The sequence below is a fragment of the Nannospalax galili genome, unplaced genomic scaffold (assembly GCF_000622305.1).
Source record: "Nannospalax galili isolate Female #2095 unplaced genomic scaffold, S.galili_v1.0 scaffold150, whole genome shotgun sequence".
NCBI classification, from domain to species: domain Eukaryota; kingdom Metazoa; phylum Chordata; class Mammalia; order Rodentia; family Spalacidae; genus Nannospalax; species Nannospalax galili.
The window spans coordinates 2,632,099-2,657,613 of NW_008329320.1; the positions used below are offsets into that span (position 1 = coordinate 2,632,099).

Below are 25,515 nucleotides of genomic sequence, written 5' to 3' on the forward strand. Positions count from 1 at the left end.
GGCGCCAAGGATCCAACTGCAACTGATTATGACTAATAATAATCAGATACATACATATTAGAGATGCAAGTGCCAACATCTCAGTGTTAGTAGCAAAAACAACGAGTCTGTCTGCGGTTAAAAACTCATTCAATGTTATGTCTTACAGGGCTTATACTGAGTTCAATATTGTATAACTGTAATAAATCAACAGCAAACCTAAAAATTTTACAGCACTTTTGAAAGAGATGTATCTTTGCTCTGGAAACTGTTATCGAGTATGCTAAAGCTGTAATGAAATGCTTCTTCTAAAAAAATATGTAATTATATCTTAGAATATAAATTTGCAATTCTGTATGTCTACTATAATTTTTGCATATTTACTGACAAAACTGTACTACGAAGCTTCAACAATAATGTGAAATTTGTCACTGTTCCTATAACATAAGCTTGTCACTGCCTTTCCAAATTCTCCATATATACAAAGTCTTTCAATGTAATCATGTTACTTCTTTAAGAAAGCAATGCTAATAAAATATTCTTAAATTATAATAAAAGGCACTGAATATTTAAAAAAATGTCTTCATAAGAAAGAAAAAACATGCGGTTGGGGAGGTGAGATGGCTCAATGGTAAAGTGCTTGCCACACAGATGTGAGGACCTGAGCTTGGATTCCCAGAACCTATGTAAGGTCTGACTGTGTGTGTCTATAACCCCAGTGTTCCTGCAGGAAGATTAGAGGCAGAGACAGGAGAGTCCCCAGAAGTTCAAGGCTAGCTAGCCTGGCATTCATAACAGGGATTCAACAAGAGACCCTCCTCAAAACAAGGGCAAAGACCAGCACTCAAGGGTGTTCTCTGACCTTCACACACACACACACACATACACACACGGCATATGAGTGCTCACACTCATACACATGAACACATATATGCAATGAATGAATAAATGTTTTAAAAATAAGTACTATTAAAAACATTTAAAAGCAAATGAAATACTGAGATATTCAGTATACATATATCTGACTTATTCCAAGAATATTTTAAGAACTTTTTAATTCAGTAACCAAAAAAAGCAATCCAACTTTTAAATACACAAAATACTTCAGTAGACAGATCACAAAAACAAAGTGGTCAGCAAACACCTGAAGAGAGGCTCTGTACCCCAAGTCATCAGAGGAACACAGTGGGAAATCAAGAGATACTGCTTTATGTCCATCAGGATGGCTAAGATTAAAAAACTGATACCACCAAGTACGGACGAGATTGTAAAACTACTGTAGCTCTCACACACTGCTGGTGCAAATATTAAATGGAACTATTTTGTCAGTTCCTTACAAAGTTAAAGATGTATCTGTGCTATGACCCAGCAATTTCATACCATTATTACTTAATAAAAATGAAATGCATATCCACAAAAAGACTTACACAAGGATGCTCACTACAGTTATAGTCATAATAGTCCCAAATTGGAAAAAAATGTCCATTAGAAGAATAAACAAGGGGCTGGAGAGATGGCTCAGAAGTTAAGAGCACTGTCTGCTCTTGCAGAGGACCCAGGTTTGATTCCCAGCACTCACATGGCAGCTAACAATTGTCCATAATTCCAGTTCTAGGGGAATCCAACGCCCTCTTCTGATCTCCGTGGGTACTGCATGACATGAGTGCACTTATATATGCAGGTAATACACTCATACACATAAAATAAAAATAATAAATAAAATTTAAAAGATTAAACAATGTATGGAATATTTATTTATATGTAGAAATATAATTCAACAATTTAAAAAAGAATACATTATATATACCTGTGTCGCCAAGCAAAACATCAAAACCAGTATATGACATGAAAAAAGCCAGACACAAAGGTATATGATGTATGATTCACTCGTATAGTATGTACTATATAAATTCAAGAACTGGAAAAATTAAAGTATGAAAATATAAATAAGTGAATTGTTGGGCTGCCAATTGTTCCTCAGCTAATGTTGGGTTTTTTACCCATTTCCTCACTTCTATACTGGGTTTTGCTCTGACTTGAGCTTACACTGGTCTCAGGCACGCTGTCACCATTGCATAAGCACTGGGAGAGGGAGAGAGTGGTCTTCTTTAAGGGAGTGCTTCTAGATAGGTTGACTAGGCTTCAGTGAATGAACTTACATAGAGCGACGGACAATTGGGGGCATAACTTAGCTCAACAGGCCTTAATATATATGACAGAATGCATGAAATCCAGTGGGGGAGGCTATGGGGGAAATGGAGATGGGGAGGGGCTCTAAATATGATCAAGATGTATGAAATTCACAAAAATTCAATTTAAAAAAAGCTTTAGGTCTAAAATACTCCACTCATGCCAAGAGATTTATTTCCCTAAAGAAATCTACCAAGCAGTGATGGTGGCACACATCTGTAGTACTAGCACTTAGCAGGCAGAGGCAGAAGGATCAGAAGTTCAAGGCCAGCCTTGACTAAAGTGAGTTCAAGGCCAGCCTGGGCTACAGACGACTGCCTCAAAAGCAAAACAAAATATAAAAACTTCCAAAACTAGGCAGAGGTTTCTGTATATAGATGCATCATGACTTTGAGTCATGATACTTTGAAAGGTTTTGACCAGAGATGAATAAATGCATTAACTATAATAGATTCAAAGTACATGTCTATTTTTTCTTCCTTTTGGTAGAGGGTTTCATACTTGTAGTGAAGGCTAGACTCAAACTTTCAGCAATCCTGCTGCCTCAGCCTCACCAAGGCTTGGATTTCAGGTATGAACCACCAGGCCCATTCTTAGTGGTTTGAAACAACTACAGAATCACAAAATTTTGCAATTTGAAGACCATTTAGAACTCATATGGTCCAATTAGTCTACTGTATAAATGAGAAACCAAATGTCATACATGGTGAACAATGGAACATGACTAGAGCTAAAGTTTCCTGCTCCAAACAAGCACCTTCATTATCAGTGAAGTGACTGCCCCTAGCTCCTAATTCACACCCAGAGCACCAATGAGAGCAGACTCTTCTTCAGACTTATTTGACACCTCCAGCATGTTGCAGACTGCCTCAATTTATCTGCATATGAAGAAAGTGGGGGAGGCAAAGATGTTCTCCCTAGGAAACACATTTTAACTTTCAGTATAACAGAAAATATGATTGATACTAGATTGTTAAAGTCAGCTTTGGGGTCAGCTGAAATATTTGTAAATTATCATAAATTCAGGAAAACAAGGCTTAATTTCATTAAATTAACTGCTGATAAAATCAACTCTTGACACTTAAGGTCTTGCTATAATGCTTTTAGCTAAGACACAGAATTTGTAAAAGAACATCATAACCAGTCACTGTCCTCAAAGTTCAGATATATCAGAAAGTCTGTGTCAAATACAACTATCATATGATGCAAGGGCCTCTGCTCACTCCCAGGGCATAATGAACACAGTAGGGATGTGGACAGTGATTCACACTCTTCTCTGCACCCCATCACTGTTTTCATAGCAGGCTACTTCAGTGTCCCCATGTATCACCCATCCATTCAATACCATGGCTTCTCGGGTCCTTGGCTGTCAGCAACTTATACTCAGGCACATACTTTTGACCAATGTTACAGAGAGAGAGAGAGAGAGAGAGAGAGAGAGAGAGAGAGAGAGACTGTGGATCTTGCTTATGAGCAGATTCTGATTTATCAAGTCTAACCTTCCTCATTTCCCCAGTCTCCGAAGTAATACTACTGCCACCAATCCCTAGACCACCTTTTGAATGACAAGACTCTCCACTTTATTATCATCTGGAACTGCTCCACTCTTAAAGCCTCGGGTTAGTACAATCCCCTGGCTTTCCTAGCCTCTTCTGTGTGCAGAACAAGCTCTTCAGACTTGGACGTCTGTACTCTCAACTCCTCCTCTACACTCAGCCTTGGAACTCTGAATGGAGCAGTCTCCAATGAGCAGAGAAGGTAGGTAGACCTGTCATTCAGGCAGAGTTACCAATGGGAAGCTGTCCCTCAAGGTGACAGATTAGAGTCCGAGACATAAACTTAGGCTCATCCACAGAGATATAGTCAACCCTGTCCCCAGATGAGAAATGTGCTGTGCCCCAAAATGTGTTTATGAAATAGCAACATTTGTGGAGCAAATGGCAAAAAGGAATCAGCAAAGAAGACGAAGTACACAGCAATACAGTTAGGAAACTTGGATGTGGTGGTGTTTGGTGGCCAAGGGAGGAGCAAATTTCAAAATAAGAGAGAGAAAGAGATTTTTCCAAATGACTCCCCTAAGGAGTCTCTCCACTCAAGACACATTATTTCAGTCATAGCTATGTCTAATGAATTCTTACGCCTAAGCTTGTGTCCTTTTTCCTCCTCTCACTTATAAGGCTCATCTTTATCTATCATTAACCATCAAAAGTCACCTGCACAGTCACTGGGATGTCATCATAATATCGAGGACAATACTTTACCTCAAGAAGGAGCTCTGTAAATGCTTGATGGTGTTCACAGAGGCTCAACCAACATCCATCTTCAAACATAACTACATATCAGTCAAATGGTCAGTGCAAAGGTACATGCACTTAGAGGACACCAAATAAATAAGCCAACCCTCAATCTGTTCATTCCAAGGAATGGACACAGGGTTGTCATAAATATATATCACCACTGAGTAAGAAAGGAGAAATGCCCAGATTAAGATTAGTGGAGTCTGTGTGGTTACAGATGTCAAATTAGCATGTCTATATAACCCAGAAATTCTTAATAAAAAAACCAATCTCTTTAAGATCTTTACAATATTAACTAACATCACTAATTCACTATTAGTGATTAGTTACTACTTTACTATTAGTAACTATTCCACAGAGAGATGGCTGATCAGAAGAAGTAATTAATAAAGGTGTCAAATTAAGGTCAAAAGTCAAATTGTTCACCAAAAATTAAAATCCCTAACTCCAAATCACATCTGTGGGGCTAATATTTTAAGATCATTATTAAATGAAACAACTTTGAGGCCGGAGAGATGGCTGAGCAGTTAAGAGCACTAGCTGCTCCTGCAGAGGACCCGGGTTCAGTTTCCAGCACCCAAGAAGGCTAACAACCATCTCTAACTCCAGCTCCAGGGGATCCAACACCCTCTTCTGGCCTCTGCAGGCACTTCATGACACAGGTGCACTTACAAACATCCAGGCAAAATACCCATACACATAAAATAATAAAAATAAATAAATCAAAAAATTTTAATGAAACAAGTGTGTTTCATCAGGGAAACAAAATAATTTCCCAAAGCTCAGGTTACTTTTAAATTTCAAGTTGATTTAAAGAGGTGAAACCTTAGTATATTATTCCATTCTTCTCTTAACAATTGTCTGGACCCCAAGAGAGGAGTCATTCAAAACTGCTACTAGGCACTGGGTGTAGGGCCTCATTGACAGTCTACTTGGCAACTAGGGCTGTTTCCCCTGGACACTATCACTCAATGCACTTAAGGTCATAAAACCCCTTTACAATGAGTTTTCACTACTTCTGAGAGCAACTCAACATAAGTTTTCTCCATTTCACAGATTAAAGTGTCTGACACACAGTGGCATACCCCAAGATCACTGACCGTGTTAAGGAATGACTGTGTGAAGCAATGACTTTGCTTCATTTCTGTTGCTGTGATAAAATACCCTGGCAAACGCAACATAAGGGAGGGTTATTTGAGCTCATAATTCCCCATTACATTCCATCATGGCAAGGAAGTCACAGCAACAGGAGCTTAAGAGAACTGGTCACATTATGTCCACAAGTCAGGAGAGCAACAGATGCACATGTATACATGCTTGTGCTCAGCTCCCCTCATCTCCTTCTTGTGCAGTCTAGGATCCAGGGTACACTGCTGCCCACTTTCATGCTAGATCTTCCCACATCAATGTAATCAAGAAAACCCCTTACAGACATGCCCACAGGCCAATCCAATGTTGACAGTTCTTCAGTGAATCCCTCTTCCAAGGCCATTCTATATTATATCAAGTTGACAAAACTAACCATCACACCACAACTAATATTTATTGAACCACTACTTGGGCTCCTCTACCACATGTCCCCACAGGGGCAGCAGCATCAGTGACCAGGCCTCATGAATCATAACTCTGGCCTGTGGCTCTAAAAACCTGTGGCTGCTATCAGCATCCAATATCAGAGACCTATTAGCACAGTGACCAGGGAAGCTGGGTGTGGCCTATCAGCGCCCTTTCTTCCAAACTGCAAACCTAAGCATATGACATTCCCTTCTGGATCCTGTCAAGTGACTTGACGTTCAGTTGTTCTGCTGTGGCTCTGAGTTAAAAGCACACTTCCATGTGAGAAAGTTTAAGTTCTGCAAGCACCATAGTCATCTAGCCATTGGATGACTGGACTAGAAATATATTTCATGAGCAGGGCTCTCATGTACAGGAATCCTAATGTTCAAAGAACATCCTCTCATCTCCTCTACTTGACAGCACAACAATACCATGTCTAGTTCATTTACTTCAGGCCTTCCTTTTCCAGCGTCTCCCTTTAAATGCAATCTCGTGGTGAAGCTAATCTCCTATACCCCTAACATCTTTGTCACCAAGTGAAGAAAGAAGGCAACCAGACTATGTGGGGCACAAAGCCTTTAGACAGTATGAGAAATGCAGGAAAAAGGGATCTGAGATCTCATGTTTCACTCCATGTCCTTGACTTACAACTCATGGATACAATTCTCAGGGTAATACATCTTCTTCCTACGGGCCAAGCTGGCCAGGCGTCTACAGTATGGATTTGAAGTGATCGGACTACACTGAAAAGAATTATATTGTATTTCAATTATGTAAAAGTTGAACAAATTAGCTGAAATGCCCTTCCACTCCACACAATAAAAGAAGAAAAAGAGAAGGAAAATCACTTAGCTTTTCAGTTGTGAAATGCTTTCACACTACACCACTATTTTTGTCACACATATTTGAGTGTATTGTCACCGTTATTACAAAATATCTTTCTGACACAAGTGAACTATATCCCCACACATACTAACAACAGCACAAGGCAGCAATTGCCAAGGTTATTGCTTAGACGTCCTTTTTTATAAGTACTAAGTTTCTTTGCTAAGCATTTTCAGATTCTGCTAGTTCGAGCTTTTTTGCAATTAATACATCTACACCTACTGTGCTGGATAGCTTTAGTGTCAACTTGACACACCTGGGTTGAGGGAGCCTCAATTGAGGAATTTCCTTCATTGGACTGGCCTGTGGCCATGTCCATGGGGCATCTTCTTGACTGTTGAGTGATATGAGAGGGCCCAGCCCACTGTGGGTGGTGCCATCCCTGGGCAGGTGAGCCTGTGTTGCATAAGAAAGCAGACTGGGCAGGGGCCAGGGGAGCAAGTCAGTAAGCAGTGATCCTCCATGGCCTGTGCTCCAGCTCCTGCTTCCAGGTTCCTGCCCTGAGTTCCTACCTTGGACTCCCTGATGAACTGTGACCCAGGAGATATAAGCTAAATAAACCCTTTCCTCCCCAAGTTGGTAGTGGTCAGAGTGTTTGGTCACAGCAATGAAGAAACAAACTAGGACACCTACCAATATGTAACAATGACAAGTAAATGGTGCTGATCACTTTAATCAGAATATTCCAGTTCTTCAAATATGCCAATTTAATGCTAATTAAACCTATTTAAAAGTTATGAGGATAAACACTTTAAATAACTTCCCCCTTTTAGAAAACGAAAGTGATTTTCTGAAGAGTTCAATACATCTTCATTTAAATGTTTTGAAGGCCAACCAATAGAGAAAACCCCTTGCAACACCTCCATCCTCCTGATCACATTTTTCTAATAAAACTATTCTTAATATGTTGGCATGTAAACTCATCAGTCTTCTGTGTTAAAAGCCAACTTGTCGTTTGATTTTTATTCTTACAAATGTGATTAGCAAAGCCCTCCTGTGCCTAAAAAGGCCTTTTCATTTGGACAAGTTATTCTCAGGCTGGTTTTAAAGAAAGGGAGTGAGAGCAAGAAAGGGGGCAGGGCCTCCTATTCTGTAGCTCAGGCAGAAAAGCTTCTCTGTGCACAGCACTGTCAGAAATGGGGCAAATACATCCTGCACCAGCTGTGCTTTTTTTCTTTCATTAACTTGGCTGAAGAGCTTTTAAAATCTTTAACAAAAACAATACAGTGCTAATTAAGTGATATTATATAAAATGAAAAGGAAGTGAAATAGCTAGTCAACACTTTATTGATGGGGGCCTGGAGAGATGGCTCAGCAGTCAAGAGCACTGGCTACTCTTGCAGAGGACCCAGGTTTGGTTCCCAGCACCCACATGGCAGCTAGCAACCATCTGTAACTCCAGTCCCAGGGGATCCAACACCTTTATCTGGCCTTTGCAGGCATTGCATGACATGGGTACACTTACATATGTGCAGGCAAAGCACTCATACACATAAAATAAAAATGAATAAATTTAATTTAGAAAAAGACTATTGATGAGCTGGTAACTTTTCAACTAATGTTACTTCCCACATAGCTTCTATGCAAAATTAGTGTCCCAATACAATTTGGATCAAATAGCACTGGGGCAAAGCCTCCCCCCTCCTTTAAGGAAATTACAATGATATTTTTCAACATCTTGGACTTCCCAATTATGTAGCACCTAGTCTCTTTACAAAATTATTTATTAAATCCTGTATCTGTAAAGTACCTTGGCTAGATAAGCTGCCCATTCCCCAGTCCCACACTCAATTGTGACCTCAGAAGGGCACTGGGACAGGGAGCATGCCTCAAAACACATCCCACCTCCCTGATAATCATGTGTCAGACACTCCCAGAGTATTTGTTTAATAATCAAATTTTCAACTTTTAAATAAGGAGTAGGGGGAAACAAGCTATGGGTGGCCTGCTAACCACAAATGAGCAAATACCCCACGTTATAAAACCATCCCCTGCTCAGAATACCTGGTTAGAAATAAAAACAATATTTACACAATTCTACCCCAAGTTAAAAACAGAGATCACACTAAGAACTATGCAACTCAATTTAAAAGGCAAAGCACTAAAGATGCAGAATTATTTCATTTAAAAATGGACTGCACATCTTATTTTTATTTTTAACATGCATTCAGTGTGTGTGTGTGTGTGTGTGTGTGTGTGTGTGTGTGTGTACCCTTATTTTTATTTTTAACATGCATTCAGAGTGTGTGTGTGTGTGTGTGTGTGTGTGTGTGTGTGTGTGTGTGTGTATGTGTGTGTTTGCTTATAGAAGTCAGTTCTCTCCTTCTACCAGGTAGGTTCTGGCAATCACACACTGGTTGTCAGGCTTGGTGGCAAGTGCCTGTACCCACTGTATCATCCCACCAAGCCCAAAATTGAAAGGTAAACTTTTAGAGGTTTTTATTCTTATTATGTGTCTATACACTGTTTATAGCTAAAATACCTTCCTTTAACAAAACAAAACAAAGCCTGAAGAAGCCATGGATGAAATCAATCAGAGAAATTCTGACCCAGTCTTTAAAATTAGGCTCTAATTTTGTCTACAAACCTGCACTTGCAGCTGAAATCTCTGATTGTACAGCAGAGAAAGCCCTTTGGGGAGTCAAGGAATCTGGCTGAGGGCTTTCTTAGGCTGAACCCACTGCACTAGCCCAAGGTCAGGAACTCTTCCTTCTGCCCTAGGATGATGCTGTCTACAACTCGAGATCACTAAGGAGATGGTGATGCTCACTAAGATTATTTTGGAAAGAGACTAGATCTATACTAGAGTCTTCTTAAGTGTATGTTCCCCATGTTTTTCAAGATATTTCTAAAGTATTTTGTTTTACAATACAGTATCACTACCATCACAGTGTGATAAATTACAATAACCTTCTAGGACACAAACATCTCCAATTACTTCTATGTAAATATCCAAGGATTAACCTGAGCGTTGAGTCAGCTTAGCTTTTAGAAAATCTACTTTAAAACCTAAAATTCTACTTACAGGGGCGACAAGATTCCAAGATGATGTTCCTGAAGATGTACAAAGAATAGTTTTTAAAATGAAGCAGGGATATGAGCTTCATTAGAGGGAACAATTTGGTCCTGGGTATAAAGCAAAATAAATTTTAGTCTTTATATATCAGCATAATGAGCCTGTAAAGAGAACAACTCTTTTTTTTGCATGAATTATGGTTAATGTATGTTACTTACTATTTGTGTATAATTGTTTCTAAAGAATTGGGAGGGGGCAGGAGGATGACTCAGTAAATAAGAACACTTGCTACAAATGCCTGATAGCCTGAACTTGGATCCCCAGAACCCATATAAAAAGCTGGATGCAGTAGTGCACATCTGAAATCTCAACACTCCCACCACAAGATGAGAGGCAGAGACAGAATTCCCCAAAAGCTCATTGGGCAGCTAGCCTGGAGCATACAACTAAGCAACAAAAAAATGAAATTCTACCTTAAAACAAGATGGATGGCAAGAATCAACTCCCAAAATTTGTCCTCTAACCTCTACAAACACACATGGCATGAACGTGTCCACACTCACACAAGACACACACACCATGCACACACATACACACATCAAACATGAGTGCACATACACACAAAAAGATTTTTAAGAAAAGAATCTAGGACGGGAGAGATTGCTCAGTGGTTAAGAGCACTGCTGCTCTTGCAAAGGACCCAGGTTCCGTTCCCAGCACCCACATGACAGCTAACAACTATCCACAACTCCAGTTCCAGGGGATCCGATGCCCTCTTCTGACCTCCATGGGCATTGCGTGCATGAGTGCACTTACGTACATGCAGGCAAAACACTCATACATATTTAAATAAATAAATAAATAAATAAATAATATTTTAAAAGAAAATAATCAAACTGGCAGCAATGGTGTCGTCGAGCACAAGACCCATGCCAACTCAATCAGAAAAGGACCCAGAGCAGAGCAAGGGAAATGGGCAGCAGGCTGGCCTTCGTCTCAGAACTGTGGGAGACTCATTATTACTAGGTAAAGGAGAATAGACCTATGATCTCTAGACAGGCTGATTAGACTCTAGTGGATGAATTTGCAGCAAACAACGCTGGGTACAAATGTTTGACTGGATAGGACTTAACATGTATAGTGGAATGCATGAGGGTCCAGTGAAGGGGAGGGGTTCTAAATTTTATTAAGGACTGGGCTCGGTGGCACAGGCCCATAATCCAAGTTACTCAGGAGGGTAGAAAGCTCAACATCTGCCTGAGCTATAGGGTTAGTTCAATGCTAGCTTGGGTAACTTAGTGAGCCTTTACCTCAAAATAAAAAGTAAAAACAGAGCTGGGGAAGAGCACTTGTCTAGCACACATAAGGCCCTGGGTTCAAATCCCAACATCAGAGGGGTGGGGGTATTACAGAAGGCAGGGGTACGCCTGGGAGGCCAAGAAAAAAAAGGTTGAGATGGAAAATCAAGAAAAAGTGGCCATTAAAAGAACATTATAACCAAATGTGAAGCCAAAAGAAAGTATGCTCACTTCCTCTCTCAGACTCTATCCTCAACCCTCTCCTTTCTTCTTTCTCTTAAATATAAGACTATTCCCCCACCACCACAATAAAAGATACCACCACCGTCTTTGTAACATGCACAGTATCGAGAGTCAATCTAGAAGAGTCTTCTGATAAATCACATATTCTCCTTGAAATTCTCACTAAAATGGTAAATGAATTTTTAAGGTATATAAGCCTAGAAAGTACAGGAAGGAAACTGCAGATGGGAAACAAAGTTATGGAAATGAGGAAAAAGAAAACTGGCTCCGTAGATCTGAGAAACCAAATCAAAATATGCTCAAGAGCATGGGAAAGGACTCCAAGAAGCACAGCCACTGGAGTTCAAATGCTCTGCAACTGGAGACACTAGTAACCTCTGAAGGTGGTGGCATCTCATTGCCCTACAGTAAAGTCATCATTATACAGGTTCACCACACGTCGAGCTCTGATAATGCACACTCTGAACTAGAAGCATAACAAAAGTTTTGCCTTTTTAATATGAAAGGCAAAAAGATAAATATTAATAGAAAAAAAGAACTTGAAAAAATGGGCACTAAAGGATGAATAAGACAATGCAAAAGAGGGGAGGAGCCCAATCTCAACCAATGTAAAGTATAAGCAATTTTAATAAGGAAATTTGAAGTGTGCTTTTATATAGAAAAACATCCACCTCAGTTGTTCATTAAATCAAGACAAACCATCAGTTACAAAATATCTCTCAACTTTAGGTAAACTAAATGGAAAAATGTGCTCTAGAACTAATGAAAGTGATACTCAGAAAGATTAGCTTTTGTATCCAAAAAACAAAGCCAAGGTACTATTTTTTTAAAAGGGAATCGCTCAAAAATAAGAGAAAACTATGTTTTGTTTCTTTCTCTTCCTTTTCTTTCTTTCTCTTTTCCCACTGATCAGTAAGAGTTTTATTCTTTATATTCACTTTTCATCATGCTTAATTATAAATCTAAGAAACCATACATATATGTACATATATATGCTCAAACATACATGTGTATACATATACTCAAGCAGAATAAAAGATCTCATAAGGAAAAATTATATTGAAATCTGATGTTATAAACAATTACAACAATTGTTAACTCAGTAAATATGTCTTGAATCCATAATTCAAATCTTTTTAAATTTGGTTCTTTGAGATAGAGTCTTGCACTAAAAATGTAGCTGACTCATTATGTAGCTCAGACTAGCATGCAACATGTGACAATCCTCCTGCCTCAGTCTCTCTACTTGGATTACAAGCATGCAACACCACATCTACTTAGAAAACTCCTGAAAATTAAAAATATAAAAGAAAATATAAAAATTCAGTAACAGTTTGGAAAATTCAAGTTAAGGCAATCTCTCAGAAAGAAAAAGGAAGAACTCAAGTTGAAAAGTTCCAGGAGAGAACTGAAAACAACACATCCTTCTCTCAGCCCTCTAGTTCTAGGGGTGTTAATGACTTTTTGATTATTCTAATCTCTGGCTTGCTTTACTATTCCACAATAGAAAAGTGACATCAAAGTTTTGAGGAAAACTTAATTTCAAACTACAATTTTGTACCCAGCCAAACTGTAAATTGAATATACTAGCACAAAGAGTTTTCTGATGTGTAAATTCACAAAGCATTTTTCCAATCATGACGTCTTCCTCCAAAAAAGCATGTAAATTTTGAGGAAAAGGGAGATTTAATGCCCAAGAAAAAGAGTACCACCATATCAGAAGAGAACTAAAGCACACTTCCAAATCGATGTTAAAGGAAGAAACCATTCCAAATTAGAGCAGGAAAATAAGGTTCAAAAACACATCATTATATAACATCCTTACTGAGGCAGTAAGAATGAAATAGTGTGGGCCACATGGAAGCAAAGAGAAAACAATAATTCCAGAGAAAGCACAGATGAAACAACACATTATCATGAACAATATGATTGTACTATAAATACAGACATGGCAAAATAACAAAAGCTCTGAAAATAATTGTTAGCTTTTCTTTAAATTTTATTTGGTATACCTCTTTAACCAGAAGCTGTATTATAAAATATTGAGGGGTAGAAGAAAAAGGAAGTATAGCAGAGGAAGAATGTTTTTCCATTTCAGAAAAATCAAGAGATAATTTCAGAATTTTAATATCAAGAACAGCAATATAGGGGCTGGAGAGATGGCTCAACAATTAAGAGCACTGAATAATCTTGCAGAGGACCTGGATTCTATTCCCAGCACCCACATGGAAGCTAAAACCATCTGTAACTCCAGTTACACGGTAATCCAATACCCTCTTCTGACCTCCACAGGCATTGAATGACATGGGTGCACATACATACATGCAGGCAATACACTCATACAATAAAATAAAAGTAATAAATAAAACATTTTTTTAAATGAACAGCAACATAAATAAGTTATTTTACAATCATGGAGGGTAACATCAGAAAAAAACATTAATGATTGTCATCTCTCCCCAGAGTCAGAAGCACAGAACGGAGGAACAGAGGAAGAATTTATATCTGTCTATAACTCTCACAGTGCTATAAATTTATCTTTAATGGAATGTACTACTTTTCTCACCCATTGAATTATGCCCTTTTAATCTGGAAAGCTATCTATTATTTTTACTTAAACAACATCAGGGAAAGAAGGTGAACTTCAACCAAGGGAAGCACCAACTGTTAAAGGGCCAGCCTGTGAATGGGTCTGAAAAGTGCCAAACACAATAGAAAGAATGGACCAAGGCCAGGAGTGGGATTTACAGGGAGGAGAAGCCAAACAGGCTGCCAGAGCCAAAAAAGTGTCTCCAACTTTGGCTCACCCTACCTTAAGAAATAGTAGCGGGGACAAACTCAGGTCTACTTTTTAAAGACATAATGTGAGAACAGCGGGAGTTGGAAAGACAGCTGGCTCCTTAGTCCAGGATGAGTAAATGAATAAGCAAACAACTATCCCTTTCATCAGAAATAAAACTAATATTTTAATAAAAGATTAGGTGATACTTGAGTATTTTCTTATTTTTTCCCAGAGAATTTTTTTTTTTCAGCACAACCCTGCGTGTACAAAGTTCTCATCCATGTGACCAAAGAAGGGCTCAGGACACTATCAGGCAAATGATATGCTGACCAGCCATGATCTAATTCAGGAATTCTCTCTGTTTTTCTATAGGGATCCCACACATGAAACACTAATGCCTCTCTCCAAAAGTATACACTGTGTACTTATATACAAAATTTGAGTGGCTGGAAAGAAGGCTCAATAGTTAAAAGCACTGACTGATCTTGCAGAGAACCCGGTTCGATTCCCAGCACCCACTTGGTAGCTAACAACCATCCGTAAGTCCAGTTTCAGGGATTCCAACACCCTCTTCTGACCTCCATGAGCACTGCATAACAGGAGTGCTCTTATAACATGCAGGCTAACAAAAATAAAAATAATAAAATATTTTTTAACTGATACATAATTATAAAAGGTTAATGTACAGTAGGACAGGAAAACTTCATCCCCTTAAAGGGCTCATGAATGATCATGAGCCATGATGAATGATCCTCTCCCAGGAACCCAAGTATTTTTGTGCATGTCTCACAGTTGTTCTCTCTAGAGACAAGCTGACCAGACTGCAACTGTCATCGGTGAGTCACAGAGCTTTACACTAAGGTGCATGACATTTTCTATGGCCTTACAGGAATGCATCTTTTGTGGACCCCCAGAACTCATGGCTGTGGACATTTTTATCCCCGCTTAAGAATTTTTAGAGAATCAGGATCCTATCTGGAATCACTCATTTTCCAAGATCTGTTCACAGATGTGCTCCTCAGAGTACTCAATAAACATTATCTGATGACAAAGATGGTTTAAACTTCAGAAAAAAAAATATGAACTAAAGGTGACTGGGTATGAAGAGGACCCAGAGTCTTTGCCAGAATTTGTCAGGTATGTGAAATAGTAAAGGGAAATTGACATCTTAAAAGTGTATATTTTGGGCTGGTGGGTACAGAGAAACGAAGGAAATAAATACTTCAACCTGTGGGCCTTGCCAGGTTCACTCAATAGAGCCTGAGACACTTAATCTTTGGGTCATGAGTTTGCCTCCTTATTGGGCACATTGTTGTTAAAAGGATCAGACTGATGTAGTGGAAAAAGAAAGTCACTGACCCAGGAGTCAGGGGATGCAACTAATCTCAGCTTGGCCACCACAAGGCGCATTCTAAAACCAAATACCAGCACTCTAGAATTGGACCCATTCCTAGGGCAGAAGCCAGGCAGCTCCATTAAGATGCCCTTGAGTGAGAGCCGCTGCACATGTAGGTGACCCAACACAAACCACCAGAGAAGTCCAGGCAGGCACGCAGCAAACCTTTGTGCAGTACCCAGAGCCCCACTGACACTTGAGGGCCTCTCCAGTGGGACAGTACTTCTCCTTTAGATTACTAGGAGCCCCAGGAGGCCTTCGGAACACCTGTAGTGGACCCTTTACCACCTCAACATCATCTTCTACAGTATAAGTGAAGATGAACACCTGGCTTTGCAAACCTAAGGAGGTCAAATCACAGAACCCATTGTTGGTTAGCATTGCTGTACTGAGATACACAGCTGGAAAGGCTACCGAACTTCGGAGCCTGAATTCTTACTACTGGAATGAGAAGAGGTTGGAATTTATGTCTTTCCAATTCAATAACAACAAAACTAGGAAGCATGATACAGGTTGAGCATCCTTTGCCTGAAACGCTTAGACCCATAGGTTTCAGGTTTTTTTCAATGTTGGCCTGAAAAGTTCCATCTAAGCAAGTAGATGTAGGTTTAACTATAATTATATTCTCCAAAGTATGAGCCAGGAGAGTGGAGTGGGGGAGCTGGAGTTATTCTAGGAGTACAGAGATATTTAAACTAAGAAAAATCTAGTAATATGACTCTCTATATTATAATCTGGCTAATTTGACTGTCAAGAGGATCTAGTACCACTTAGGAGACAAGCCTTTGGATATATCTGCAAGGGGGTTATTCTCTAAATTGAGTTAATCAAGGTGAAAAAAAAACATCCTTAATGTGGACAGCACGACCATGCACTAGGGTCTCCAGGTTATATAAAAAGAAAAGAGCAAACTGCTACTGGAATTCATCTCTCTCTGCTTCCTGACTGAATACAATGTTGCCTCTCCACTATGACAGACTACCATCAAGTTGTAAACCAAGTAAAGCCTTCTTCCCTCAGTTGCTTTTGTCAGATATTTTCTTATAGCAATGAGGAAAGTAGCTAATATGTAACCTTACAGCAGAATGAAGAATGTGATTGTCACAGCTGACATAGAGCCAGATATGGTGGTCTGACCTGTAATCCTACCACTTGAGTGGTAGAAGAGGCTTATATCAGGAGTTCAAGGCCATCTTTAGCTACATAGTGAGTTCAAGCCTAGTCTGGGTTACATGACACTCTGTCTCAAAAAAATCTGACATAGAAAGGCATGGGTAGAATTCAACATCAAAATCTACACAGGTGATAAAACTGCATAGAGCTTACCACATAAACAGTAGCATAATTAAAACAAGAAATCTATAATGCATTGAGAGCATTATATCAATGTCAATAACTTGGCTGTGGTCTTATACATAATCTTCCAAAATGGGCAAAACCTGGTGCATCCACTGGAGTGTGAGAAAACTGTCAGCGGCCATATCCTCACCAAAGAATTATTCTTTTCCCAACCCCATTTTATCAATGAATCTGCCAGTATTTTTTAAAAGAGAAGGCAAGACATGGAGATAGGGATTAATTTTACAGAAATAAAACTGTATTAATCAAAGCTAGAGAGATGACTCAGCGGGTAAAGTGCTTGCCTCAAAAGCGTGAGGATCAGAGTTCAATCCCCAGTACCCATCTAAAGAGCCAGTCACAGTGGCACACACCTTTAATCCCAGTGAAGGGGAGGCAGAGACAGGAGAACTCCTGGAGTTCGCTGGCCAGGCAGTCTAGCTGAATTCACAAGCTTCAGGTTCAGTGAGAGACACTGTCTCAAAACAATAAGCTGGAAAGTGATTGAGGAACACACCTGAAGTTGAACTCTGGCCTCCACACAGAAATATACACATGCAAGCACACATATGCACACACAAATGAACACATATGAAAATCAGGGCTGGAGAGATGGCTCAGTGGTTAAAAACACTGCCTGTTCTTGCAGAAGACCCGGGTTCAAATCCCAGCACCCACATGGCAGCTAACAACTGTCCGTAGCTCCAGTTCCAGGGGATCAGACAGCCTCTTCTGTCCTCCATGGGCATTGCACGACGTGGGTACAGTTACATACATGCAGGCAATACATGCATAAACATAAAATAAAAATATAAATAAAATACTTTTTTAAAAAAGAAAAGCAGAAAACCTTCACCAAGAAAAATAAAAGGAAAGCTCTCAATCTGATAGACTCTCAAACACCCACAATAAATGCCATGCTTCATGAATCAGCCAGACAAAATGATACTGTGTATAGTAATACAAACAGTAAATCTGTTCTATCCTTTTCATTTTAAAGTTCAGATAATTCATTTCCATATTGGGATCCCAGGCAGTGCCATAAAACTATTAATTCGAGCCGAGCGTGGTGGCACGCACCTTTAATCCCAGCACTCAGGAGGCAGAGGCAGGCAGATTTCTGTGAGTTCAAGGCCAGCCTGGTCTACATAGTGAGTTCCAGGACAGCTGGGGCTACAGGGAGACCCTGTCTCAAAAAGACCAAAAAAAAGTATTAATTCAATTAAGTATATTTAAATTGTATTCAATAGAGCTAATTTAATACTTAAATTTAGTTAAATATGCTTTAAATTAAACTATTAATTAAACACTGAAGACAGCATTAAGCATAAGCATTAAGAAGTAGAAGCATTAAAAAGAAACAAAACAGGCACTATTCACAGGTCATGTGATTGTCTAGAAAATGCATAGTATATTTTAGAACTAATGAGAGTCCACCAAAGTTGCCAGGTATGAGATAAAGACAGAGGCACTGAGGCCATGCTAGGCTCTATGAATTAAAGCTCTACCCAAGTAGATGGGATAGCTCTTGAATACAAACATGAGAAGCTAAAAGACCTAGAGAAAACCTGAGCCTGTATGAAGCCTTCAGACTGATGAAGCATCTCCCCCACTGCATGAGGCCAGGTCTAATTTGCATGTGGCCCAGGCTCGTCACTCTAGCCTGCTGCTATCTCCCACAACACTCACCATAGCCACACATCTAGACCGACGTGATAAGCATCTCCAAGTGACACTCAAAAGCACATGAAAAGGAAAAATACAAGGTCTGGACGGTAGAACATTTGCCTAATATGCACAGAGCCCTGGGTTTGACTCTGAGAACTAAAAAATAAAAGAAATATATCTTCAAAATTGGAATAAGCTATTATAATTAGTTCCAGTTTCTACTTAAAAGCATTATTTTTATTTACTTAAAAAGTCAATTTTCATGGCCCCACCAGCATGGAGAGGCAGTACTATAACCCACGGGTACAAATACTCTCAAAAGTACTAGAATTTGGTTGGGAATGTATTATGGATCTTTGTGGTAACAATGCTATCTCAATAGTTAGACTACCATTAAGATGAGATTTAATTTTCTGAACAGAGACTAATTGATAACTGAGAATGTCCAAGAAGTGTGTTGAGACTTCAGCTGTTTTCCAGTGTCTCATTATGCTGGAAAACATATGATGAAGTAATTGAGCTTCAGCAACTTCAGGGAGGAAGCCAGACAAAGTGATACCATTGCTGAGTTTTGAAATCATCATGTCAATATGGACCTAATAAGGTAAAATAATATAGACAGGCATTATGTAAAATGTTTTGGTATTTTCAGTAGTGGCACAGTCCAGCTTGGGCAGCTCAGTACCTTTTCTGTCCTTCTCCTTCTTTTTGTGTGCATTCTTCATACTCTTTAGGTAATGGTGTAGTTGATGACAATATTATCACAGACTTCCTTAAACCTGGGCTCTGTTGCACAGCTCCTACTTCTTCATAATTCAGAGCATACTTTCTAATAGGAAAATGGCTACTCACATAAAGCCATTGCATCCATGAACGAGGGCTTGATATGCTGTGTCAAATGTAACCTGGATTTGAGAGATGATCCTTAGAAGGAACAACAAATCTCATTGATAATTTTTACATTGATTGAAGAATGAAATCGTACTTTTAAAATTAATTTTACCTGGGTTTTTCTTTTTTAAATGTTTAAATCGCATGTGTTTTGCATTTGTGGTTCACCCTTGTTAGACAACACTAATTTAGCAAGACAAAAGATACTTTAAATAAAGTGTGCATAGTATATGTTTAATTATAAATAAATAAATTTATAAGAACCTTTGTTATTTGATAGAAAATTCCTATAAATACAGGTATAATGAAACACCATTTATTAAGTTCCAACTTTAGGACAGGAACAGTCTTAAAATGCATCAGATAAATTATCTGTAATCCTCCCACACACAGGAGTCACTCAAATCAGAAAAACTGGGGAGGCTGACTGAAATCATACAGCTCTGAAGTGGGTCTGCCTGAGGCTAATGCCAGCACCTTATGGAACTTCAATGACAACCATTGGAGAGGTCCTGTTTGGAAGTGAGCAACTCTTGTGAATTTGGTCACTGTTCACCCTGGGTAGGAGCTCTCGAAGCCATACACCTATCATTAAAGAGACTCCTCTTCTGCTTTGGATGGTATCATCAACAGTTCTGAAAAACAGCACACTGGAGCCAGAAGTGTAGCTCAGACTTAGAGTGCTTGCCTAGCATGTGCTAGGTTCCATCGTCTGCACAGGAAGGAAGAATGGAAGGCAGCAAGGAAGGGAAGACAGACCAGCACAGCGACCCCAGCCTACTGACTCATCCTGCTCTGAGAAAAGGTTTGCCATTATGACACTGTGAACATCTCAGACACATAGCAAAATGTGCCAAAGCCTGTCCAATCAATGAAGCCCAGGAAGCTACTTAATCTGTAACCCAGGCTGAACTTCTGCCTCTAGCCCAGTCTTTGAAATGCACTAGTAACAAGAGTACTATTGGAAGGGGAAGACCTGGAACATCCAAATAGGAAGCTGCTTGTAGTAAAAGAGAAAATACACTGCCTACAAGAGACAGGAGTAGACCAATCATGAAGTGGACACAGATTGTCAAAAGAAAGAGTCTTCTAAACCCAAAATATCTTCTGCCACCAAACTTTGGAGAAATTAGCCATGCAAAATTTGGGCATTCCTTCAACTGCCTTTCTCCCAACACCCTCCTAGCTGAATAGGTGATCGAAGTCTACAGACATCCTGCTCAGAGTTACAAGTCTCCACAAAAAGCTGATTTTCTTTCCTGAAACCGTTGAAAAGGTGAAGTGTAAGTGAAGGGCCAGGATGATGAAGGGATGGTGGGGGAGGGAAGAAGGAAAAGTGGCCAGGAAAAAAACACACAGAAGGCAACAGTGACATTCAGACCTGAACTCGGAATTTTTGAATGGTTCAGAATGGGACACTTTGTCACCTCTGATTTAATTAGAAGGCTGTTTTCAGGATACTGACGGCTAGGCTCATAATCAAGCACTTACGTAATCCTCCTCATTGAGCCCTTGTTTCTCAACAGAACTTTTCACCTCCATGGAAAACTTCTCAAACTCAGGTTTCACGGTCCTCAGTAGAGTGACTGTTTGAAGGGATGAGTACGCTTGCTTAGCTTCAAAGTCGTGTTTGTCTCCTCTCTTCCACGAGCCATCTCCTACGGTAGAAATGAAAATATTTATAATTCCAAGCCAGTCACCATAAAGAGCCCATTCTCTCTTTTCCACTGCAATGTGTCCCTATGTGATACTTTTGGCAGCTGGGGTGGGAGGTATTGTCATAGTTTTGCACTTGGTTATAATGTGACAATGCCAAAATCATTAAAGGAGAAGAAGCCTCTTTGGACACATGCTCTTTTGAAATGTGAGAGAGAAAGACAAGCTCTGTTGATGTCATTGCCTTCTAACAACCATGTAACTGCAATTTTCAGCCCCTCAGAACTGCGGCACTGTGGGAGCAAAAGTAAAGTTTTGTTCCTTTCCATTCATATCTGTTTTTAATACCTACAGTCAATTATGCAGAGCAACCAAGTTGTTAGCAAGGTAGAATAAACCTAATGCTATGTAGACATGGAATGCCAGGTTACAGTAAAGCATGACAACTAATTACTTGCATGTTAAGTTAGTGCTGTTAAAAGCTTGAGGTTATTGATATTTCTTGTATCTCTCCAGGATGAAAAGTAGCTTGAATGAACTGATGGTTATAATTCCATAGTACCAGCAACATGGTCAAAATTATTTACTGGACCATGCTAAGTCAGTGTGTCAATAACAATAAAAACTTTGAGAATATATAATAATAATAAATTATATGTATGAAGAGAGCACTTTTTGTCTTTTGAGGCAGGGTCTTCCTGTAGCCCCAGCTGGCCTAGAACTCAAAGAGATCCACCCACCTCTGCCTCCCAAGTGCTGAGATTAAGGGCATGTGCCAAAACACCCGGCCCTAAAAGAGCACTTTAGATGCATAAACTCACTTAATCTTCATGAGAACCTTTCTACATGACAGATAAGGAAACTAAGGCACTGAGGCACTGGACAGTCTATTGCTTCATGATTCCTGTCACACAAAAGTATAGGCTAATCGCCTGAGTAAGAATCATTTTCTTCTCTTTATTTCATTTTTGCAGCTTGAAGGGCCCCAAAAGCCAAGGTGGACCTCTAACTTTTGACAGTAAGCTGATTTTCTAATAAATTAGCATTATGAATCCTGGAGTTCTCTGAAAATACAAGCAGCGCAGCTTTCTAGAGTCCCACGCAAGTCAGCTGTGCACCTAGAGCCCCGGTCCACAATGAAAGCTGGAACTTGACAGCTCAGTAGCAAAGCGGCCTCTGTACACATGGCCAGGACTATGGCACTTGCTCTCTAGTTCTCAGTAAAGAATGGGTGGCTTTTAAAAAGCCCCACAGCTGGTCACACACAGAGATTAACTGTCTGTGAAATGTCCTACCTGAAGTAACACATCTACAATGGAACCACTACACCTAACGCTCACAGAACTTGGTGAAACAAGGGGTAGAGAGAATACTAACGCATCTCTCAACTCTCATCAATGAAGCTCCCTCATGCAATAGAGGGCAATGAACACAAAGGGCCGTAGCGTAGAGAATAAGAGCCTGCAGAGTGTGACTCCTCGAACAAGACTTCGATATTAAACTTCACCAACCCAGGCCCAAGGGCCATTGTGGAAGAAGGGACAGAAAGATTGTAAGAGCCAGGGGAGGAGGTGCATGACTATATGGAAATAGAGTCCTACAGGCTCCTGGGACCTTGCTCATATGAAAACGCAGCAAGCACAGAACTATGTAAATGGGCAGCAGGCCCCAATCTTAGTCGAAGAACTATTGAGCAGCTGATTACTGCTGAGTGAGGAAGAGCTGACTTTCTTTGAGTGATTCTAGATAGGCTGACTATCAACCCCAGTGGATGAACATGTACTGAAGGACATCAGGGGATTATAACTTGACTTGATAGACCTTAACATAAATGACATAATGCATGAAGTCCAGTAGAGAAGTTATGGGGGATACCAATGGGGAAGGGAGTATAAAGATGATGAAGATGTTATATATGAGATACACAAAAATTCAATTTAAAAAAAAATTTAAAGACAAAGGAAAAAAATCAGAAGTGATCTGAAATCTAACAGTTGGAGGTTAGTTGTATTGTAGTTCATGGGTTATAATTAGCTATGAAACTAAATCAGCTATTTAATCATAACTATTAAAAAATATTGGTTAGTATGTACTAAAATAAAAGGTTTCTTTAATACATGTTGAGGAAAAAAACAAAAGTTGCATGTATGTATAGTATTTTTTTTTCAAAAGCACATTTGGAAGGCTAGGAATATAAGTCAGTTTCTTTCCTTGCAAATGAGACTCAGAGGTCAGTCTTTAGCATTGGAAAATTAAATAGACAAATAAAAAATAAGAAAAAAACACAAACAAGTAGACAGCAAAAGAATGGGTGGCTATGGGATCTCTACTGCAGCCTGAATCTGATGCATGTTAAAGCAGTTCTACAATAGCCATGGTGGACATCATGCGTGCCTTAAACAGTCTATCAAATTTGAGAAAGGGGTCTGAGACATGTAAACAACCAAAGTTACTTCAGGAGAGGACTAAGAGCATGCTTGGGGGTGGGGGCAGAGAAACAAAGCAGACCAGAGAGGAAGAGGCAACCAGCTCCAAAAGGGGTTTCATGTGAAGGTGAGGCATTAGTCTGGTCTGAAATGTGTTAATAGGATTTTAATTAGAGAAGAAGGTGGAAAGGCATGTCTGGCAGAGCCCATAGCATGGGCAAAGGCAAATGTGGTGGCATCCAGTGGGCATCTGGGAGCCTCAGCCTAGAGGATGAAGAAAAACAGAGGCAGAGAATGTGTTTGTGGAAGCATCCATATCATCATAATCCTAATAATAGTAACCATTTATTAATTGTTTGCTCTGTGCCAGGGAGCTGCTAAAAGACAAGACAGACCTGAAGACAAAATTTTACAAGCACAAGATCCATGGGATCCATGCTCAGTGAGCACAAGATTAAGTTTTAAGCCACCAAACAAAATTTGACAAATTGTCTTCCTCCTCCTTTCTCCTCCTCCCTCTCCTCCTCCTCCTTGCCCTCCTCCTCCTTTTCTCCCTGCTCCTCCTCTTCCTCCTCTTCCTGTTCCTCTTCTGCAAATCCTCCCAAACCCTTAGGAGGCCACAACCTAAGCAAAGTCATGCCTAGCTCTGGACGTAGCTCAGAAGAATAATCAGTCCCCAAGACTCAGAAAACATGACATTCATTGCCCAGGAAGACCCCCAAATTCTAAGAGCTCCCATGAAGGAACCTACTTCCTATACACATGCAGTAAGCAGTTACTGATTCTTTTTTTTTTTCTTTAAATTTTATTTACTTTTATTCTGTGCATGTGTGTGTGTGTGTCTGCTTATCTGTATGCATACCAAGTATGTGAAGATGCCTACAGAGACCAGAAGAGGACTTCAGATCCTCTGATCTGCCTCATGTGGGTGCTAAGAACCAAACTCAGATCCTGTGCAAGAGCAGCACACACTTTTAACTGCTGATCCAACTCTCCAATTCATTTTCAATTGAATCAAAGTGTCAAGATTCAACAGAAACTAGGGACACAACTCTTGGTAGAATACTTGTCAAGCTTGCCTGAGGCCCTGAGTTTAATCCCCACACTAAGTTTTAAAAATTGGGGTGGGGGCAGATTAGCAGTAGTAGCGTTTTTTAGGCAAAGAGAATTAGAGTTTTTCAGTACTGGGAAGGAGTTCAGTCCTCTCCAGGGGCTTAAGAAAGGAAATCCTTAACCTTGTAGGCCTTGTGCTATGTTATTAGAAAATACACACTGAGCTAGAAACAGCAATTCTCTCAGTGACTGAAATGGGGGGGAACTTTTTAAATAAGTAAAATCAAGTCTAATAAATCTGCCAAACACAATCTAAAAGATAGCAATTTGGAAGTTTTGTTTTGTTTATTAGGAAAAAAAATAATGGAAGTGATAATGTTTAATAAATTTAAGCCAACCTAAATAGATATTGTTTATAACCCTAACTTCCTGCTTTTGTGAGCATTTCTTACTGTGATGGGTCAGTATTGTCTCCCACACTGGGGCTGTTAAACACCAGGAAAGCAAAGATGGACTTGGCGTGGTGTCTCATCAGTGGGAACAAATTTAAATCAGCAGACAACTAGGTGCCTCTGGAGATTTATGAGTGGAACAGAAGAGTGACATGATGAGGGTCATACCTTGGGAAACAGTAATGGATTAGAGTGGGGAGACACTGAGCGTTCACAGCCACAGTAATCCAGGCAAGAGGTTAAGAGAGGTCGTGCGTGGGAAGACATGCCAAAAATACAAAAACTGGTCCTCTGTGTAGTTAAATTCGTGAAAGGTTTCCCTCCTCTTCCCCCTCCTCATCCTCCTCCTCCTCCTCCCCCTCCTCCTCCCCCCTCCTCTGCCCCCTCC

General features: G+C 39.8%; 1 protein-coding gene across 5 annotated transcripts in view; it reads right to left on the reverse strand.

Moving 5' to 3' along the window:
* Npr3 (natriuretic peptide receptor 3) overlaps positions 1–25,515 on the reverse strand; it is a 70,181-nt gene that overhangs the window by 23,612 nt on the left and 21,054 nt on the right. For all 5 annotated transcript variants that reach the window (XM_017798786.2, XM_029564701.1, XM_008835472.2 and 2 more), the window contains exon 3: positions 21,032–21,198. In XM_017798786.2, coding sequence (XP_017654275.1) covers positions 21,032–21,198 — 167 coding nt within the window. The remainder of the gene's footprint in view (positions 1–21,031; positions 21,199–25,515) is intronic.